Source organism: Ovis aries, chromosome 1 (genome assembly GCF_016772045.2).
Source record: "Ovis aries strain OAR_USU_Benz2616 breed Rambouillet chromosome 1, ARS-UI_Ramb_v3.0, whole genome shotgun sequence".
Classification (NCBI taxonomy): domain Eukaryota; kingdom Metazoa; phylum Chordata; class Mammalia; order Artiodactyla; family Bovidae; genus Ovis; species Ovis aries.
In genome coordinates, this window is record NC_056054.1 from 78,196,932 (window position 1) to 78,219,745 (window position 22,814).

Consider the following 22,814-nt stretch of genomic DNA (forward strand, 5'->3'; position numbering starts at 1 on the left):
GCAGGGTGACAATATACAGCCTTAAAGTACTCCTTTCCCTATTTGGAACCAGTCTGTTGTTCCATGTCCAGTTCTAACTGTTGCTTCCTGACCTGCATACAGATTTCTCAGGAGGCAGGCCAGGTGGTTTGGTATTCCCATCTCTTGAAGAATTTCCCACAGTTTGTTGTGATCCACAAAGTCAAAGGCTTTGGCATAGTCAATAAGCAGAAGTAGATGTTTTTCTGGAACTCTCTAATATAAACATGTTTCCCCCCTTAATTTTGTTCTAACAGGCACTGTTACATAAAATTTTAGCAATGCAACTTTCATTGTCATAAAAATCACCAAATATTCTATAATATGAGGCATGTACATTTTTCCTCAACTTTAACACTACTGACATTTGGGGATGGCTAATTCTTGTGGAGGGAGGGCTGCAGCATCCTTCTTACATCCCAGTAGGCTGCTCCCATTTGTGACAACCAAATGTGTCTTCAGACACTGTTAATGACCCCTAGGGGGGAAATAAGCCAAAATGAAGAACCACTGCTGTAAATTAAAGCTGTTTCCTTCAAATTTATTTTTTTCAAACTACTTAAAAGCATTCCAGTCAAAAATATGATCCTTTTTATTTCCAAATAAAAGAAATGTTGACATGTGAAATACGAAAGAGCCTCATGTGATCTCTAGTTTAAATGCTTCATTTAAATACTTTATTCTGAACCAGAGCTAATAAAAAGGGTTCCTTAAATTGTTTTTGATGTTTGCATACTTATTTTTGCTTTTTTATGCTCTAAGGTATAATTTTGACACTGCTGGTAATTCCCAAACAAGTTTCTTTCATTCTCTTTTGAGCTGCTCTTTATCTGTAATGATGTTTCAAAAATTCTTTCATTTTCTTGATACTTTAAAGTTCTTCCTACTCACTGTGCTCTTTGAAACCAAAGGCCATTGGTGAGATTTTAGGGCAAGTGTTTTCAGCTTCATTCAGCAGATGAGGAAATTTAGTGGGTCCAAGACTCGGTGCACGTTTCCAGTGAATCAAATGTTCCTTGTGTTTCATCCACAATAGGTATATTTTTTAAATATTGCAGAATGAAGTCAGAAAGAGAAAAACATGTATCTTATATAAATTCGTGTATGTGAAATCTAGAAAAATGTAGAGATTACCCTATTTGCAAAGCAGAGACAGAGACACAGGCAAAGAGAGCTAATGTGTGGCCACCAAGGTGGGTGGGATGAATTGGGAGATTGGGATTGACATATATACAGTGCTATGTACAAAGCGGATGGCTAATGAGAACCTACTGTAAAGCACAGGGAACTCTATTTGATACTCTGCGGAGACCTAAATGCAGAAGGCCATGGCACCCCACTCCAGTACTCTTGCCTGGAAAATCCCATGGACGGAGGAGCCTGGTAGGCTGCAGTCCATGGGGTGACTGAGAGTTGGACTCGACTCAGTGACTTCACTTTCACTTTTCACCTTCATGCATTGCAGAAGGAAATGGCCACCGGAAGGAAACCCCCAAAAAAGAGGGGATATATGTATATGTATAGCTGTTTTACTTTGTTGTACAATAGAAATTAATACAACACTGTTAAGCAACTATACTCCAATAAAAATTTTTTAAAAAAGAAGGTACTGGCTTGAAATGTGCAGAGGTGGAGTCTTATTATTTTTTCTCCCAGAGAGAAAGCACGAAAGAATAATAAAAGTAAGAAACTAAAAAAAAAAAAAAGGGTTTTATATTGACAGAACCTTCATGAAAGGAGAAGAGGTGGAAGGGGAGAAAGTTGGGGGAACCCTAGCAGAAAAACAAAAACTGGCTTAAGAAATAGCATGAGAAAGGGGATGATCAGGTCTCACCATCATGCCCTCCTGGGGACCAATGGGATTGGGCACCTCTCTCTTCCTCGTCCATGACAGCACTGTCCTCTACTCCGTTCCCCCTCCTTGCCACTCCTGCCTCCTACCCTGCCCACTGCCGCCACATGTGTGCATGTAGGTGTGTGTGTAGGCCTGTGTGCACATGTGCACATGCACACACACGCAACACACACACACATGCATATACATACTCACTTATTCACTCCTGACCTTGTGGTCAAAGCCCTAGGTCTTTTTAAGAGGAACCAGTATATTTTTTGTTGTTGCTCCTTCCAAGTTTTTGATTCCTAGGACCAGCAAAGAGCCAACAATTCATTGCCTATACTCCATCCTGGGAGCAAATAATTTTTGGAAGCACTTCAGAAGATTCCCAAAGTTTATACTGTCCTGGAATATTTCATCTGACAGTTGATTGCCTGTTTTTCAGCCTTCTCAACATCGAATTCTTAACATAGCCAAAGTCTTTCCAAATTCTGCAACATTTGAGTATTCTGTGCATGGAAACTGAAATTAAGAATATTTTAAATAATATGCAATGTTGGGAAGTCTGATGAGAAACAGGTGCTCTCGGATGCAGAAATACTGTAGCTATGGGAATGCTTCTGGGGGCATATATATGTATTAAAAACCCTAAAATACAACTACTAAATGGATCCAGGCATTGGACTTTTTAGACTTGATTTTAAAGAAATCATTATAGGTATGCTCAAAGGTATTTGTTCAAGGCAAGGATACTTGCCCAAATGTTAGAATAATAAGATATTATGTAACAGAACAGCAATATGATTGATTATATAAACTATGGTTTATCCATCCAATGAAATACCAAACAAATCATGCTATTAAAACATATGCCTAGAAAAGTCAGAAGGAATAGACACAAAAATGTTTAATAATTGTTAATGTGGTAGGCTTTTAATTTCTTCTTTATCCCATTCTGAATATGCCCAAATTGCTAGAATGAGTATGTACTATCTTAATAAGAAGAGGGGCATTTGAAATAAAGAAAATGAGATGAAAACTGCCATGGTTATGTAGAACACTTTTATGTAGAAACAATTTCCTGAATATCTCACCTGGTGGATTCAGGGGCCTTTCTGATAACATAGAATTAACTGCCCTTATTGTCAATGGTGGGGTTCCCTGGTGGCTCAGTGGTAAAGAATCCACCTGCAATGCAGGAGATGCAGGTTCAATCTCTGGGTTGGGAAGATTCCCTTGAGGAGAAAATAGCAACCCGCTCTGGTGTTTCTGCCGGGATAATCCCACAGAGAAGCCTGGCAGGCTACCGTCCATGAGGTCCCAAAAGTCAGATGTGACTAAGCATACACTCATTGTCCATACGCATCCCAACAGCTTTCTTTTATTGACCATTTTAAAATGGGCAAGTCTCTGTGCTTATATTTATACAAGCAATCTCCTTTATTTCTTAAAACAAACCCCTATGTAGATATTCTCACTTTTGCAGATGAGGAAACTGAAGCTCCAGGAGGCTAAGTAAGTATGAGATACAGGAAGGATTTGAGCCCAGGTACTCTACTGGCACACTTAACCTCTAAACTACCTTGCTTTTCCTGTGTAGTTTTAAGCCTGAGCATCATCTTTGCTCCAGATCATCTGGAGTAAGAGTAAGAGGCATGAAGGGAAAATTGTACATGTGTGCTAAGTCGCTTCAGCCATGTCCGACTCTTTGTGATCCTATGGACTATAGCCTGCCAGGCTCCTCTGTCCATGGGATTCTCCAGGCAAGAATACTGGAGTGGGTTGCCATGCCCTCCTCCAGGGGATCTTCCTGATACAGGAATAGAATCTGTGTCTCTTATGTCTCCTGCGTCAGCAGGCGGGTTCTTTACCATTAGTGCCACCTGTGTAGAAGTTTAGTCCCAATCAATGCAAGCATCTTTGTAATACGGATTGAACTTCACTTTGTTTTCAGACTTGCTCTACAACGTCTGAAAAATATATGAGCAAATTAAGTGATGCTGAAGAATAGATGTTTAAGAATGGAAGATGAAAAAATCTGAGAATATTTTCCCACTGGAAATTTTTCTCATGGGGAATGTAGCAGATATCCCCTAAGCGATATGAGAATATTTGGAAATGTGTGTGAATCTGGAAAACAAAAGCATGAGTCTGTTTAATTAACAAAAACATCTGGATGGTAAAAGTTTATTTTATTTACCTGTCAATCTCAAGAGGCAAAAAAAAAAAAAAATCACTACCAAGGTTTGACAAAGCAGATAATTAACACTATAGATTTTTAGTGAGGCTTCAAATTCTACTGGTTTTCTCAGATGGCATTAAGATACATACAACATGCCCATGTAAAGGAACAATATACACTGAGCTAACTGCACAAGAGATCTCATTGTTGGGACATTAACCATGATTATTTTCATAGCTGTGCCATTTTGAGATCATTATGGAATATGGGAGAAGGAGGGGGAATAGGAAGAGGAGAATGTGGTGGAAAGAGGCTTAATTAAGTATTCCTTTAGTGAATTAAGGACCAAACACACAGTGTGGAACAGACACTAATTCATGTAACAGAGAGTGGGCAACTTAACAATGAACTGATGCAGGCTCTCTGTGGAATTTCTCTGCTATGACTCAGGTCTTTTATTTTTTCTACATCTATGTAATTCAAATTTCATCATGATCTCTGAATCTTTTGGCAGCAGGGGCTCGGAGAGGGAATTCAGAATCCAAGAGACTGACTTTGTGTGTAACACACACAACATTTTAGTATCCATGAGATAATTTATGCTTTTATAACAATAAAGATCATCTGATAGTAAGGGTTTTAATTTCTGCCTGGTCTTACTGAATCACTCTGTCAGAAGAGTTATTTTACGCATATTTCTTAAATAACACATCTTTTATATAAGATCTAAAAATTAATGTACAATCTCAAAGTCAGATTCAGTGCCAAAATACAGGACCTGAATCTAGTAACACATTAACTCCTTGCTGCATAGAAGCTGCTTATAAGAAATACAGGCTGCACTTTTTTGTGATCCATGCAGTAAATGTTCACAAAAGTCAAGCAAACAACTAGACATCATTCAGCTACTAAAATTAACCCAACCAGTCACAACAGACTTAACCACAGAAAGCACTGATGGTTGCATCGAAACCATGCTGGGAAGAGCTAGTCCTAGAAAGGGCTGGTTGGAAGACCCAGAAGAGAAACCCTGCTTGTCACAAAATCTCCACTTGCTTTTATACGGGAGTGAGACTATTCTCTCCTCACATGGCTTTTCCCTATACCACAGTCTTTTGAGAAAGAGGCATTTCAGGCTTCAGATGAAAATAATCATCCTTGAATGAAAAAGCTGAGAAATACTTCTCTGGAGATTTTGATCCTGGAAACGGCTTGCTAAAGGTCCTTAAGGCAAATGCCAGGAGTCAAAAAACAAAATTGTAGGGCATTATCATGACACTGTAAATCAACTATATTTCAATTTAAAAAAATTGTCAAACAGTCTGAGCATGTAAACAATAAAATTGTTGACCAAGGAATATATCCATGAATGAAGACTTATCACAAGACCTATCTGGATAATATCAGCTTCTTGGGTTTTGAAGCACATGTAAACTGTACATCCTAGAAGCCCCATGCATTTTTCCCCTTTGTAGAGACTTCTGGAGTAGGAAAAAAGTCCGTGATATTGCTTAAAAATAAATAATAAAAAGACCAACCAGAGCATGAAGAAGCTACTTAAATAACAAGCAGTTCTGAGGTTTGTTTGTCTATTTCACCCTCACATTTTACTTTTGTGATTGGCATATGGAAAACCAAACTGAGAAATCATAATGTTGGAGTATTTTAAGGGCATGCTGTCATAGATGTTAACAAGCTTATTTATACAATAAGACCTCTGTAGAAAGTGCTCAGCTCGATGCCACATTCCAGAATAGCCACCAGTAGTTTCTTTTTCTAAATTGGCTATGTTTACAGGTTTCACAAATACCCCTGAAGTCTTCCCAGTGTGCTTGGCGATGATAAAATTCATGGCAATGTCATCACAGTTCTGCGTCTCATCTAACAAAGCATGGATGGCTGCAGGCTGCCTCTGAAAGAGTTCCAGGTATTTGCTGTGGAAGAACGAGGCTCCAATCAGGATCAGCGAGTAATGATCACCATTTCCAAACACTGTTGTCTGCAGTTCAAAACCTCCATAGCTGTAGATACCAGAGGAAGTAGACACATGCTTTCTGGGAACAAATCCTACAATTTGATCAGGAAATTGCTGAAAAGATTAAAAAAAGAAAAAATTCAGTGTGGCATTTCTTTAGAGCTAACATGGTGAAAAAGGCAATGATTTATTACAGAAAGAATTAAACTGATTTGTCAGTGTTATTTTATTCCTGGCTTCTACATCTTAACTTCCTTTTACTCCAGGCAACTTCATAAATCTATGTCCTGGTAAGTTTAAAGTTCAAATTCCATCATAACCCAAATCTCTTTAAAAAATTTCCCACCTCTCAAATAGTCTCCCAATTCATATATTATCTGATATTAATAAATTCTAGGCACCAAAGAGTCTGGTTTTTCACAGTTTACTGTAAAAGAAGTTGATTATATGAACAATGCTTATTATAGGAGATTAAGAAGATACGTGATTATTTTGGAAAACTGGTTTAATCTCTTAGGAATAAATAAAATTACGGATGTACATATATCATTTTACTGTTTTTCCACGTTGATTTCAATGGTTTTGAAAGTCACTGTTGGTTTTAAACAATGTTTTATTTTTATCCCTTTTCTTAAAAAAAAAGTTCATACATACATACACACACACGCACACACACACACACATATATACAGTTGACCCTTAAACAATGCAGGAGTTAAGGGTGCCAACTGACAGTATAATGGAAAATTCATGTATAACTTTATAGACAGCCTTCAATATCAATGGTTCTGCATCTACAGATTTAACCAACCACACATCATGTAGTAATATGGTACGTATTTATTGAAAATATCTGAGGGTAAGTGGATCTGTATGCTTCAAGCTTGTGTTGTTCAAAGGTCAATATGTATGGATGTGTGTATATATATATACACACCTATACATATATATATGTATATAGTCACTTCAGTTATGTCTGACTCTTTGCGACCCCATGTACCACAGCCGGCTCGCTCTTTTGCCCATGGGATTTTCCCAGAAGAATACTGGAGTAGGTTGCTATTTCCTCCTCCAGGGGATCTTCCTGACCCAGGGACCAAATCGGTGTCTTCTGCGTCTTCTATACTGCAGGTGGATTCTTTACCGCTTAGCCACAGGGGAGGTCATATATATATGTGCTTGTGTATATATACACACATATGTACGAAGAGATGTGTCAGGATCTATGCAGAAAGGATGGTATTAAAGCAATAATAGTAGGATGAGAATGACTAAAAATGAAACAAAAATCAGCAAACAAAGAAAAGCAGTGAGTCATGGAAAAGAAATATGAACCGAAAAAGGTTTAGTTCAATCTCATAAATAACTTGAGTTTCATTCATTTACCAACAGACGCTAAACTAGGGACACACACACACAAATCAGTCTGGATTCAATCCCATGTCAAAGAATGCATAGTCTAGGGAGAGTGCGATACAAATAGGTGCTGGGATGACCACACTGTTGAGGAAGCTGTAATGCAGCGGAGGGATTCTCAGGACAGCACTGAGGACGCAGTGAGGTACAGGGGAACGTCAGGGGCTGGGAGCATAAACGCTGGGAGGCCTCAGAGACAAGGCACCACTTACATAACCTAGGAGGACGACAGAGATTTCACAGATGGCTAGAGCAGGAAAAGGAGAAGGACTGCAAACGGAGGTCACGGTTAAGTGCAAAGGCACAGACGTGTGTCTATTCTGTTCCTGCTTGTCTCTATGCCCCAAATCTCTATACTCCATGGGGCAACAATGGGACTGAACTTTAGGAGTCAGATTATCTTGGGCAATGGATTGAAACTGTTCTTGACAATTTTATGGATGAAACTTAAAATTATATTTATCCATCTTTAATCATGATTTACTTGTCCTAATTAACCATAGTTCTCATATGTCCCCAAACCTGACATTTTCAGAAAATTGATTTTTTTGTCTGTAATAGAAATCTCACAGCTGGAGTATTACATTAGAAATTTTTTCCTGGGAAGCTTTTATTTATGGGGCTAGTAAAATTGCTGACATGGAAAAAATGTGTTGATCAGTACGCTAGGCATGAAGCTGAAAACTGAAGTTTTGAAAATGCTGGTATCTGTAGAGTACTGTGGCCACTTACCGTTAATACCTAATGTTGTCACATCTCAAGTTGCTAATCAAGGAGAGTTCCTACAGTGCAAATTAGACCATTTATTGGATAGCACAGTGTTTAATTACTGGACAGGCTTCAGAGTTTTTGTATGCAATTCTGCTTTCAGGTACTTGTAGTGAAACTTGTAAAAAGCTGGCTACTATGAACAAATATTCAACAGGAAAAAGGTGTTTTTATAGAATACCAGGCAATTAATGCCTATTTATACCTATTTATATTTGATTTAAGGGGGGAAAAGTCTGCCACCACAGTGGTGCATGTAGAATTATTATTAATATTATTTTTTAAACAATGGTCTCAGAATTAAATTTTGTGGATATAATTAATTATTTCTTTCAAAGGAAGCTCTATGCAGCATTAATACACAAATACACTTCTCATTTGAGATACAGGTCTGTGGCCTTGTGGAAAGTGTCTCAGGATTTTAGTCTTTGCTCTGTCCTATACCAGATAATTTCCTCATTGTTCTTTGGAAGGCAATTCTAGCTCTTATCCCCAATATATCAAATACAAATCAAGTATAGATAAAAGGTACCATAACTGTCAGTTAGCATAACGGCTCAGGAAATCTGATTGCTGCTGCTGCTGCTGCTAAGTTGCTTCAGTCATGTCTGACTCTGTGAGACCCCATAGATGGCAGCCCACCAGGCTCTCCCATCCCTGGGATTCTCCAGGCAAGAACCCTGGAGTGGGTTGCCATTTCCTTCTCCAGTGTATGAAAGTGAAAAGTGAAAGTGAAGTCACTCAGTCGTGTTCGACTCTTAGCGACCCCATGGACTGTAGCCCACCAGGCTCCTCCGTCCATAGGATTTTCCAGGCAAGAGTACTGGAGTGGGGTGCCATTGTACTTTATGACAAAGTAATCTCCTTTTTAGATAAATACTGTCTACACTAATCTGGGTAACCCCCACATTAAACCATGTTGCTCTGGTTAAACACTAGATCAGACTTTATATGATGATTTCATAAAGCATATAGCAACATTACCTGCCACACAGAAAAAGCGAAAACAAGGTCCTGGGCGCTAATTAGCAAGTCATCATCTACCATCAACACCGCTGAAATGAAAGAAAAAAAATTTAAATCAAACAGTTTGGAAGTGAAGACAGAAGTTGTAAGACACAGTGGTGTCTTTATAGATCATTCAGATGAAGTATTTTCTGAATGAAATCAGTAAATAAAAAATGTATTCTTAAAGATTTATCTAGCAGAAAAAGTTTTTACTTGAACTATAATTGATTTTATAATTTCCAAAGGGGGAGATTATCATGTAGTTATCATCCATTATCCTAGAAACTAATGAACCTATAAATAAATAAAACCAAGGTTCTTTTAAGCAAATTACAAGCTCATGTAACTGCTATGAGTGGGAGGAAAAGAAGGTGGCAAAACACATCAAGCATAAGTTAAATAGCATTTTATCAACTTCTGTGATGCAATAAGATGTAATTATAGCATGTCTTCTTTTACAATATTAATTAACCTCTTTATCACTGTTGCAAGATATATGTGATTTCTCCCCAGGAGACTGCTTCTTGACATCTGGGAAACTGCCTCTTAAGTTTTTCAAAATGCTTTCTCATGATTAAATTTCCCTATTTTCTCCAGACAATTAAGGTAAGTAGGAGGCCCCAAAGCCACACATGAGTCCCCAGTTCTGGTTAACTGCAGCCCTGTCAGGCTAAAAACCCAGCTGCAACTCACCTTTGGTTTCCACTTCAGGAAAGACCTGGAGTCGATTTCTCATCCTGTTTGTGGTCTGTGCTTTGAAGTTCACGGGGACAGGGTGAGGCCCTAGGGAGTTCCATAACTCCTCTGGTCCTTTCTCCCCAACATTGTTCCATACCACAATCACTTTATGCAGATATGGAACTGCCTGATAATGATTTAAAAGTCTCAATAAGAGATCTGTTCTGTTGTATGTCTGCATTATCAGAGTAAAGGAATCCTGGGTGGGCTTGCCCTGAGATTTTATTTCCCTACGCAAAGTGAGCATCTTGTCTTCTTTGATATTAGGGAGTAAAGTGGTTAAAGCCCCAGCTACCAGCAATAACACAAGGATGACCACCAAAGACAGACGAAGCACGCGAATTCCCATCACTCTTCCTGGGAGCTTGCAGATATGGCAACACCTGGGGTAGAAATGGAAGTAAAATGCAGAATCTTAGCATTCTTAATAGTTACCATGGTTTTGCCTCTGCTTTTTTAAGGAGAGAAAGGTTAATCACCATTTAATTATTCAAGTTCAGCTCCTCCTGCCCTTTTGATTTGGCCTAAGACAAAAAGTGCAGTGAATAAACCTTCCTTTCCCTGACTGCTTTGCAGTCGCAGACAAAGGAACATCTATACACAGGAAGAATTAAGCAGCATATTTTAAAATTTGCCCTCACTTTGCTACCAAAAATTTGGAAATGAGACTATTATTTTCAAATTGGATTATATTTCTCTTTCGTTGTTGTTGTTTAGTCACTCAGTCGTATCTCTTTTGTGATTCCATGGACTGTAGCCCACCAGGCTCCTCTGTCCATGGGATTTCCCAGGCAAGAATACTGGAGTGGAGTGGATTGCCATTTCTTTCTCCAGGGGATCTTTCCAACCCAGGGATTGAACCCACATCTACACTGGCCGGCAGATTCTTTATCACTGAGCCACCTGGGAAGCCCTATATTTCTCTTAGTAACTATTTAAATAATTAGTATATATTTCTCTTAGTAGTATACTAATTATTTAAATGGCTTTATGAGATATCATTGACATAAAATTATATACATTTAAGGTGTACAACTTATTCTAATATATATATAGACACACACACACACACACACATATATAAACATTTCAGTATACTAAATTTAAACTTAACTTTGGCAGCAAACTTGTTTCCAAATGAAATCATATGCAGAATCCTAATATATGAATCAGATAACAGTGGTAGGAGCAGCAGCAGCAAACAATTATAATGGTTTATTACTTATTAGAGCCTGTACTCTGTGCTTTGCATGCCATAGTATTTGCTTATTTACTCAATAAATTAAATAATTACGGAGCACTATTTTAGGTTCTGTGCGTATAGCAATAAATAAGATAGATGATGTCTCTGCTGTTCATAGCAGAGGAAATAGTAGGGAGAGACAGATAAAGTAAATAAACTCAAAGTTAATTTAGGAGAGTGGCAATGAAGAGAATACATCAGAAGGACACCTTGTGGTTTCAGCTGGGCACTTGTAGCTGGGCCATCATCTGGAGGCATTAGATTCCAAACGAAATCTCACTCCACTGTTCAAATTATGTGCAACTACTCTTCTGTTTTTCACTGAGGAAACTTGGCAACAGTTCCCCTGATCTTGTTTCATGCTGTGAGGTGTGCGGTGTCACTGTGTTTTCTCTATATAGGTCAACAAGGACATAGAGAGGTCATATAGACCATGCCTTTAACATCTTTTAAAGTTCACAAGAGTGGGTACTGGAGAATTGCAAAGATGGAAGGAGAACATACCCCATACTGTGCTTGCACTGAGCGCTGTGCAAGCAAAGGAAGAACCTATTCATAAGGACAAAGGAATGGTCAATGTCACTCAGCGACTCTCACTTTTCAAAAGTCCAGATTTGAAAAGCAATGTTCCCTTGTAGTAATCTTTTCAGAGAGCTTTCAAGGATATTCTCTCCTGGACTTTGTCTGCAGCCTGTTCTGTTAAGAAAAGCAATTTTGTGTTTCTCCTTTCATCTTGGCCTCACTCTAAGAAATGAATAAAATGGATTATTTTTTAGGTAACCTCAGCTTTACTATGATTATTTTTCAAGGATGGGCAATTTAAGGTTTGAGAGTACAAATGTCTTCATTGTATATAACCTCTCCCTAAAACAACACATACTGTTAATGTGATAAACCAAACAGAAACCATTATAAATTAATAGTCTTGATTCAAAGACCTTGATAATCCTTCTATCACTGAATCAAAAGCAAGTCTCATAAAGCATATTTTCAGTTCTGCATAAAAATGGCTGGTTATAAGTACTCAGAGTTAAGATTCATCTGACAACTATATTAAAGTATACCCTGATTGAGATCTTAATGTTCATTTTCTATAGCAGAGTAGGAATAACATATTTTAAAATTTATATAGCAGTGTCTCTAGTCTAGTAAGCAGATTCTGGTAACTATCTGCCAGTTTAGTGGAGAAAGAGTAATGAAGATTCATCTCTATAGCCTACTATAAATAGACATTGTCAAGGAGAATTCATGAATGTTTCACTTTTACCAATAATATACTTTTAAGTGGGAGTTTTCCTCCATATCCATCATGGAAATTTCCTCTGTCAGATAGCTTCTAACCCCCTATTTTCCTTGTATCAAAAATGTTTTGTGAGTTATGAATAATTTATATCTTTGGAAAGACAATGCAAATATTTCGTGCAGTTATACAGACCGATAGTTAAAATGTATAGTCTGTATAGAAAAGTAAGAACTATATAGACTGCAGTGCAAATGGCATCTCTGTACTTTGAGATCAGCTGAAGTCTGGGACTTTATTGTAGATGCACTGGAAACAGCCTTAGAACAAATTTGAGAGTGATGACTTCATTAGCTATTTGGATTTCAGTGTATAGCTTTCTTCTGTTCATTGTCTAGAGAAGAATGTATCATCTAATTCACACCTTTGAGTTTTGAATGGGGAATATGAGAAAGAATACACCTGGATAACCTTCATCTTAGAAAGAATCAAGAATTAAAATGATTTAATTTGAAAGTATATCTGTAAACCTCCCTGCTGGTCCAGTGGTTAAGAATCTGCTTACCAATGCAGGTGACATGGGTTCGATCCCTGGTCTGGGAAGATCCCACATGCCGGGGAGCAACTAAGCCCATTCACCACAACTACTGAGCCTGTGCTGCAGAGCCCAGGAGCCACACTGCTGAAACTCGAGTGCCCTAGAGCCCGTGCTCCATAACCAGGGAAGCGATGGCAATGAGAAGCCTGTGTGCCACAACTAGAGAGCAGCCCCACTCACTGCAACCAGAGAAAGCCCCCGCACGCAGTGAAGACTCAGGGCAGCCACAAACAATAAAGAATAAAATTTAAAATGATATCTGTCTGTATTTTCTGAAACCCTGCTTCATTCCAGAAAGGACCGAGGTCCCTGATGGCACAGTCTGTGACTCTTTCCATGGTGTTGTGGTAAATTCTGCAAGGATGCGTCATAAATTAGTCTATGAGACTGTCACTAAGGTACCTGTATGATAATATAAATATTAATATTGGTACATTGGTACATTTTTACAACTTTATTAATATTTATTTCACATATTGTAAGCTTCACCCATATAAAGTACACAGTTCAGTAGCTTTTAGTATCTACACAGAATTGTGCAACCAAATCTAATTTCATAACATCTTTAACACTCTAAACAGAAACCCAAGACCTACTCATTAGCAGTCGCTCCTCATCCCCATTTCCCCTCATTCTCCACCCCAGCACCAAGCAAACACTGATCCACTTTCTATCTCCATAGTTTGCCTATTCTGGACATTTCCTAAAAAGAGATCATACAATATATGGCCTATGTGTCTGGCTTTTTTCACTTAGCATACATGTTTTCAAGGTTCACCCATGTCATAGTATATATCCAAACTTAATTCTTTTTTATCCCCAAAAACATTCTATTGTACAGATATACCACATTTTGTTTGTGTTAACAGTTGCTGGACATTTGGGTTGCTTCCACATTTTGCTGTTATGAATATTGCTGTTACAAATAATCATGTACATGTTTTTTTGTGAACATGTTTTCATTTCTTTTGGCCATGTACCTGGGAGTGGAATGACCAGGTCATTATATCAGAATTTTTAAATATTTGAAAAGTGAGGTAGCTTTTAGAAAACCATTATTTGAAATTTTAAGAAATTTTCTTAAATGTGGACATAAGACAGAGTAGGAAAGTAAATAATACAATGAAGCAACAATGACAAATTCTCTAGTGTTTGTCTTTAAATGAATGAGGCAATCTGAATTTTCAAAGACCTGCTATTCAGTTATTTACTACATCTTCTACCAGAGTTCCTCAGGAAGGACACTACTGAATGATGAATTCTTTACTCCAGGCTAGTTCTTTGGGGTTAAAAAGCAACAATCATCTAGACAAAAGCTGAAAACAAATAGCCAGAGCAGAGCATGAACAAAGACTAGTTTAGCCAGAACGTGGCATGAATGAGGATTAGTTATGTCCTCTGACTCACAAGACAGAAAAGCAATGAGCAGCGTCATGTCATACACTGAGAAGCTGTCATTTTCATTTTAATGCCACAGATGGTGGAAGAATAGTAACTATTCTGCCACTTCACTATGAGGTTTGCCTCATATTGTACAGATTGTTTTCTCCTCTGGCTCATCCTCCAAAATACACACTTGCCAAAAAAAACTGATGATTATAGCATATAGATGCTCAGAAAGGGGCCCTTCACTGCCACGAGATAAACACATTCCAAGACACAGAGGCTAATTTAGAACCTGGGGTTCCCTTCTGTGAACATGAAAGAAGAATCAGAAGACATCAGCGTACACCTGATGAGCAGTTTCCGGCCAGGTTTACAGCATGCAGGGGACATACATCGTTTCAACTGAGGCAAAGGCACATGTGGCACCCAATTCCAAAAGGACTTTCCTCTTACGGTACCTAGAGCCAGCAGGCTGACCATGACTCCACATGTTGTACATGCTCTTTTCCACTACAAAACCCATTCTCCCTGCGCACCAGACTCCTACTCCTGCCCTTCTACGGGCAAGGCTCTTTTAAACATCCCCTCCCCTGTGAGTGTTTCTCTCACCACTCTCCATCCTCAGTGATCCTGGGGACGGGGAACGCAGTGCTACCGGACTTTGTTTCCAGGTATTACAGCTATTGACTGAGCCTCCTTTTTGACTCCGACTGTATTGAGGGCCCTTTCTGCCAGGATCTGCAGTCCAGAACAGTGCTTGGCCATTTTTTGAGCAAGGTTCACAATGCTCTGTGGTTGAAAAAAGCGAGGGAATCTATATTTAAACAGTCTTAAACTTCACAATGGGGCTTCCCTGGTGGCTCGGTGGTAAAGAATCCGCCTGTTAAAGCAGGAGATGCGGGTTCGGTCCCTGGGTTGGAAAGATCCCCTGGAGAAGGAAATGGCAATCCACTCCAGTGTTCCTGTCTGGGAAATCCCACAGACAGAGGAACCTGGTAGTCTGTAATTCATGGGGTTGCAAAGAGTCAGACACAATGACTAAACAACAACAACAAACTTCACAATGAATAAAAAACACCTGAAATTAAAAAAAAATAAATTTAAGTTAAATGCAAATTAAGATTGAGTCAAGACTTAAGAAACCATTCCCTCTATAAAAGACCTGGGTTATCCCCCATCTGAGGACCAGGGCATGACATGTAGTTTAAAGCTCAAGCCACACAAGTCACCTTTCTACTTTAAGTTCTGTGGCCAAAACTACTTTATAGAAGATGTCCTAGAACTCTGATTTTTTCAAAGGTATTCTGCATTAAAATACTTTTGAACATCCCTATTTCTATGGAAGTTCTTGGAGAATAAGCTGAATTGCCTTGGGAGAAAACCATCACTTATTAGATAATATCATCCTTGTAAATTCTGGTAACAATAACCAGAAGCTGTATCCTTAATCTGGCAGCATACATGACTTAAACAAAGAGACAATAAAGTCTTGGCTAGTTGAGAAATGAAAATTTAATTTTTGTTTAGAAACTGAAAAAAACCTAGAGAGACTTCAGGACAGAGGCAGAAACAGAAACTAAGTCAGAACACCTCATAAGTCAGTTCATTATTGCTTAGAGTAAGCCTCTTCCATTAGTTTTAAGCAGCACACACTAGAATTTATTTCACTGCAAAATCCAGAATGCCAGAAATAGTACATGAAAGGTTACTGTTCTTTATGAGTCTTTTCCAGGTGCTAGAGAGTACTCTAAGAAGAGCTTTTACCTTTGTATTTCCCCCTATTCAGGAAATTCATTCTTTTCATTGTATTTTATAAATGCCATTCAGCTTTCTCATTTTCAACCAATGATATCCTCCCATTCCTAAATGATTTTCCCTCAGTTTTCCTTCTAAGGAACCCATCTATTTTTTTTTTTTATGGTTCTTCTTCTTTTTAAGAAACACCTTTCTTAATACATAAGCTATATTTTTTTAAAGTCTTTATTGAATTTGTTAAAATATTGCTTCTGTTTTATGTTTTGGGTTTTTGGCCATGAGGCATGTGGGATCTTAGCTCCCTGACCAGGGATCGAACCTGCATCCCCTGTATTGGAAGATGAAATTTTAATCACTGGACCACCAGAGAATTCACTAACTGCCATCAGGGAGTCTTAACTCTCATTACTTTTTTTCACGAGTCCAAATAATCAAAATAAGTTATTTTGTGTTAATGATATTATTTATATAGGAATAAGAAAGGCAGGAATATGAATAGACTTAAGGTAATAAATAATAAAAGGATCCACGTAGTATCACAGATTTACCTTGTGGTTTTGCTGTGTTTACAACCAACTGTACAGTGATCTGAACAGATGATTTAGATACCTACAATCTGGATCTACTGTGTCATGAACTGGCTCTTAGGGTTAAAGTGATTCATCTTTTTTTATCAACAGTGTAACTGACTACAACATATATAGGATCACTGATAGCCAATCTAAGTTCTGTCATTTAGAAGGCTTAAGATTGACCTTTCCTGCCCTTTTGAGTCTACAGTTCTGAAACTGAATTGCTAAAACATATTGGTAAACAGCTGCATTTACTATAACATACAATTTGAAAAACAGAAGTTGCTGCCACAGGACATTTCTCACTGCAAGCTGTAGGAAAGAATTTCTGTATTGATCACATTAAAAAGCAAGTCCTCCTCCTGGCAGCCAGGTTGAATGAGCCATTCCCATACAGGTATATCAGGTTCAAATGAACTCTAAAAAATGTGTGTGTGTGTGTGTGTGTGTGTGTGTATGTGCGTGTGCACATGTGTGTTCATTTGCTAGGCAGTGTCTGATTCTTTACAATCCCATGGACTGTACTTGGATTTCCAAGACAAGAATACTGGAGTGGGTTGTTATTTCCTCCTACAGGGGATCTTCCTGACCCAGCGATTGAAACTGGGTCTCCTACACTGCAGGAAGATTCTTTACCATTGAGCTACCTGGGAAGCCCATAAAACACAGATAGCAGACACCAAGTACCTGTGTCTCCACTTTCCTCCCCAGTCTCGCCCTATTATCAGTAGCAAAGTCTGCTTGTCAGTCCTGGCATTTTTGTCCCTTCCTAAGGCATCCTGTACAAATCATCAAATTGCTTCTCAATACTTCTTTAGGCAGCTACTCTCAATTAACTAGATTGGCTTTCTCATCATTGATTAAAGAGGAAATAACATATAAATATTATGTAGAAAGTCTTCTTAAAACACTGCCTCCGTCAATCCAGCTATTTGTTACTGAGGCAGAAGCCTTTTCTGCCCTCAAAGTGGACAGGTCTCAATTATGCTAGATGAAAGTTTCTTCCAGCCTTGCATCTTCCTCTTGGAATTGCTAACTAACTGTAGCTATTATGATGATAATTATGATGATGATGTTTGAAGATGATCAAACTTATGGACATATATCAGAGCAGGAGAAGGTATGGCCTTATTCCTATGAGGAACATCCACTACTTATAAGGATCCAAGGAGTCAATGCATCCTAAGAAAAAAGCCTAGAAATAGAAAAGCATTTTTAGCTCAGCACAGTGTCATGCAAAATTAGTTCAAGAAATGGGTCAAAAAGAAACCAAGTCTATCTGCAAATACATTATTTTTACCATTCCAGAATACTGAAGCTTTTCATTTGAACTTCTGTTTTAGTCACAGGAAAGTGGAGGGGAGGCAAGATTGCTGGGCGACAGATCCTTGGAATGTTCTACAGAATCCTCTTACTTTTTACACAATACTGGTTTTCAGCAATAACGCACATTCCAAAATCATTTCTCGAAGAGAAACAGATGTTATATGTATGAATTATAATTTGTAAATAGCTTTAGATATCAGATCTAAAGTCAATGCAATCCGAATTCATGTGAGCTTCCTAACTTTAATAGAGGAAGGTCAGGATATCCATGGTAGTCCACAAACAAACATTCCTAGGTGCTTACTCAGCCCAGCACTGTCAGACACTAGGGTTGATAATGAGTAAGACCTCCAATTCCTGCCCTCACAGAGCTTACCAGTAGTAACAAAATTTGTCAGACCTCTTTCCTCTGTGTTACTTAACATCTCAAATCTTTAAGAGACACGGGGATTAAAATACATCCATTCCATTTTGTAGATAGGATAGCTGAGCCTGAGCATATTAAATGGTGTTTCCTGAGCCACAGAAAGAGTAGAAGGTCTGAACCAACTCCCACCTCCCATGTGTCCCACCTTGTATTTTCAGCGTTTTCTGTGTAGTCTCTGTTTTCAGCTTTGTTCTAGTTTACAGGAATAAACTTTTTATTGACTTTATGTTATAGTCTGGAATAGTATTTCAATGGATAAGATCTAAAATAGGCAATGCAGTATTTTCTAACAGATCCTGGCTCAAGTAAAAACTCTTTATTTCCAAGGAAACAAAAGTACCTCTATGGGAAACATTTTTTTCTCAGATAAAAATACTGGTACTTCACCTATGTTCATAGTAGCATTATTCACAAGAGCCAAAAGGTGGAAGCAACCCAAATGTCCGTTGACAGATGAATGGCTAAACAAATGTGGTATAGACATACAATGGAATCTTATTCAGCCTTTAAAATGAAGGAAATTCTGACACGTGTCACAGCATGGATGAACCTTGAGGACATCATGCTCAGTGAAATAAGCCAGTACAAAAGGACAAATACCATATGATTTCACTTACATGAGGGATCTAGAATAGTCAAATTCAAAGAAACAGAAAAGTAGAAGGGTGGCTGCTGGGGACCCGGGGAACAGAGAAACGGAGAGTTGTTTAATGGCTGTGGAGTTTAAGTTTTGCAGGATGAAAAAGTTCTTGAGATTGACTGCTCAACAAAGTCAATACACTTAACACTACTGAGCTACACACTTAAAAACAGTTAAGATGGCACATTTGTATATTTTACCATAATTTTTAAAAAGTAAAAAGAAAATACTGGTACTTACCTCATTATGGTAAAGTTTTAATTTTTGAAAAATTTTTCCGTATGGCTTCAGTAATTGACAGGAACAGGCTCTCTTGGCACTATTACCGGAAATCAATGAATTTCCTGTGATGTTTTTGTCAATCAGGAGGAATTTTTAAAAAATGCTTTAATGCCATGGTCTATAGACTGAATTATTTTTAGAACTTAAAATTTTCTATACTGTGTTCTAAAAAGTATATGTAGGTGACTAGGTAGATGATATCTTCCTGAGGTTCGTGCTAACATTGCTATATTTTTGTTTTCATCTTTTCCTTAAGTATCCAGAAACAGTAAATCCATATCATCCTGATGATCTAATGTTTACTCATTTGAAACCAGAACATATATGCCATGCAGAAAGGCCTCCAGATGCAGCAACCTGTACTTGTACTGAATTTCTAGACTTTTAAGAGTCTGTAGTTTTTTCTATCATCGAAACTCTTTTTTCACTTAAGGTTCATATGGCATTCAATCTGAAGTACTAAAAGAAAAACACAGGGTTTAAAATAGAGCTGCAGGTAAAGGTCAGGATTAATTATATTACTGAGGAATGACAGATGGCATCCTTCCTATTCTTTACTATTGCCCAAAGGGGGCCAGAACTTTGGCTGGAGATGACCTTCTGCCCCTTACTCCTCTCGGCCTTCATTTCTCACAGTCCTCAACTACATGTCTAAGAAGTTAGAGCTTTCCCCCCCATATAGTCCACACAGTTAACCTAATACAATTAATTAGTCAATGATCTAAATAACTATATAAAAGTTCAGGGCAGAAATTCATTCATTAGTTTAAAAATGTTCATGAGTATATCTACCTATTTTATAAATCTTATAAACTCATAAAATATGAAGGCATTCAGAGCTGATTAGACTTGTAAGATACTGCATCTATAATGACCATGTGAATAGAGCTGAAGAATCATTTTTGATTTTTCAAACTCATATTCTTTCATGATACAGTTACTGAAGGGACAAAGGGGTGGCTTAGCCTGTATCTAGACTCATCAGGTGATACTTGTTCCTCCTCTCTATACCAAAAGCACCCCTTATGCACATCTTAGCATCACATAGTTCTAAAATCCTGGACTGATCTGCCTTGTCCTCACATCTACTTCCTTGTCCCATAAAATTCCTCCAGGAACTTTAGTTCTCTGCTTAGCACAGAGCCTAGCACGTAGTAGACACATGAAATGATCGTTGAATGAATGAAAGAAAGTAACTATCACTTCGATATGACAACATATATTGGTTAACATATATGGGACAAACATCATTTCAAGATGACAAAACAAACCAGACGTCATTTTCCACTCCTGATTTAGTGTCCAATTTATATTTCTAAATTGGAAATTGATATAAACAATTATATTTCTAAGAAAATATTTACAACTGAAGTTGGTAATTATGCCATCAAAGAATGTGAAGTGGCACTGCCATTTTTTGAAAGAAGTTCTTTGCAGGAATAGCTATCTTAAACGTTTTTGGGAGTAAGCAGTGTAGGAATTTAGGAGTTCCAGAACCAATTCTCCAACTTATTTAAAAACTGTTTGAAAAACGGTGTCGCAGACTTCTCCGTAAACCAACTGAACAATTTCTCATCTGTAGCAATATAGGCAAAATGAAGAATTTATTTTCAAAGGCAGAATACAAAAACACAGGGTCAAATTGCAGCTGACCTGGATGAGTTAAGAGAATGCTGGAAATGAGTTGCTAAAATTTAGGTATTTCCATATATACATCTGAATCACCCTCCCACCCCAACCTCTGTCCCCAGTTACATCATATTGAAATAAAGCAGTTTTGGAGAAAAAACTCAACAGCAGTCGAAATATCTACAATATTTAAATATTAACCTAATTTGTACCCCTTTAACCTTTCCCCAGCAGTGCGGTTGAGCAAAATTTAGTCTCTGGCTAATATAAAAGCTTCCTAAAAATGTAAATAAATGCTACTAACTGAAAATATTTCTATGTTTTTCTGTTTAAATTAAAATAATGAAATATAGGCCAAGAAAGGCAAAGACAAAATACTCTGTCCAGAACTTAATTTCTGGAATCTAGCTGTTTTTACACAGCAGTTTTAATTAACACAAACATTTTTTTTAAATTGTAGAATACATACATTATATTTTCAAAAATAAAAACACAGAATCACTACCCCACAAACTCATAAAGTTCCAAGAAAGAGAGCAAAACAGAAATATCCTCATTGTTAAAAAATTTTTTAACCAGAGAGCATTTTGCTATTTCCTTACCTCTCGTGCAGAAAAGACTGCAGTGAGACCTAGGCAATTTATTTGCTTGCAGCTTGGTTATCATAAAACGCAAGGGGCGTCTCGCTTACTCATTTTTTGCTGTTTCTTCAAACCCAGCAGTTTGCATTCACCCGGCGTCATTCACTGGATTGAAAACCTGGATGAAACGCTGTCCACAAAGAGAGAGCCTAAAGCTGGGGACAGTATCGGGTGGCTGCCCCTCCCTTTCAGTGATGCTCCACTTCCTGTTAGATTAAAAGGCTGTTCCCAAGAAGCTCGGTTTTGTAGTTTCTAGCTCACTTCCAAAAGCCAGTCTTTCCCCCCATTTCTCCCTCAACGTAACAACTTTTAATCATTCAGGTGATGGACCACCTGACCTTACCCATACCCAAACAATTTCCCGGAAAGACATCGAAGAGGAGTTCCGGCGACCCTGGGGCCCAAGATTGGTCCGCAGGCTCGCCCCTCTGCGCTCCGCAAGCCCTCGTGTCCCACCAGAGAGTCAATTTTCCTTGAGCTTCCCTGAAACGGGCAATGGGGTTCTCAGGAGAATCAGAGCCGCGGCTCCGGCCTCTGGGATGACCTGGAAGTAAAGGGGACGTGTACGAGCTCGAGTTTGGGGTTAACAGCGGATTGAGATGGTCCGGGAATCAGTCAATGCCTTAACCAAATCTCAATTTCAACACGGTCTCGTAGGTACTCCTTTCAAAAATAACTCTTAAAATACATTTAACATTCTTTCGGAAGGTATTTGCCTCCTGCGTGACAGTACAGAAAGGTCAGGCGCTGTTTAGGGGAGCGGGGCTGGGTGGATTACTAGGATTTGGGTACCCATAGAGTTCACCCAGCAAAACCATCATCATTTGCGCTTCCTGCAGACTGGATTTTTAAGCACTGCTACCGAACAAACCGGGATTTGATGCTAATAGATAGGGCAATGGCGAAAGGGCAGGCGCAGGATGCCAGCGCATCCGAGAACCGCAGTGATAGGCAGTCGGAGTGGACGTGAGCGGGCTCTCCGCCTTCTGGCCAGCCCAATTCGTGGGTGGCTACCTCAGGATTGCTACCTCAGGATTTTCTTCCTGAGTACAGGTGGAGGGACTTCACTCTTAGTCGGCCCTTTAGACCACCTACAGGATGCCACCTCTCTTTGGCTACTGTAAAACTCGCAA

General features: G+C 38.5%; 1 protein-coding gene across 4 annotated transcripts; it reads right to left on the reverse strand.

Annotated features, from left to right (window-relative positions):
* Positions 1-4,028: 4,028 nt before the first annotated feature.
* Positions 4,029-22,233, reverse strand: EXTL2 (exostosin like glycosyltransferase 2). 4 transcript variants are annotated; one of them, XM_042251489.2, is made up of 6 exons: positions 22,031-22,233; positions 21,643-21,811; positions 19,370-19,448; positions 9,898-10,325; positions 9,181-9,251; positions 4,029-6,126 (listed from the first exon to the last, which is right to left on the reverse strand). In XM_042251489.2, exons 3-6 carry the CDS (start codon positions 19,372-19,374, stop codon positions 5,638-5,640), a joined length of 993 nt encoding a protein of 330 aa, XP_042107423.1. In that variant the 5' UTR covers positions 19,375-19,448; positions 21,643-21,811; positions 22,031-22,233; the 3' UTR covers positions 4,029-5,637. The 4 variants fall into 4 exon arrangements, with proteins under 4 accessions (XP_042107423.1, XP_042107424.1, XP_004002288.1 ...); XM_042251490.2 differs by lacking the exon at positions 22,031-22,233 and adding an exon at positions 11,395-11,578 and having other exon boundaries at positions 21,643-21,844; XM_004002239.6 differs by lacking the exon at positions 22,031-22,233 and having other exon boundaries at positions 21,643-21,844.
* Positions 22,234-22,814: the final 581 nt, after the last annotated feature.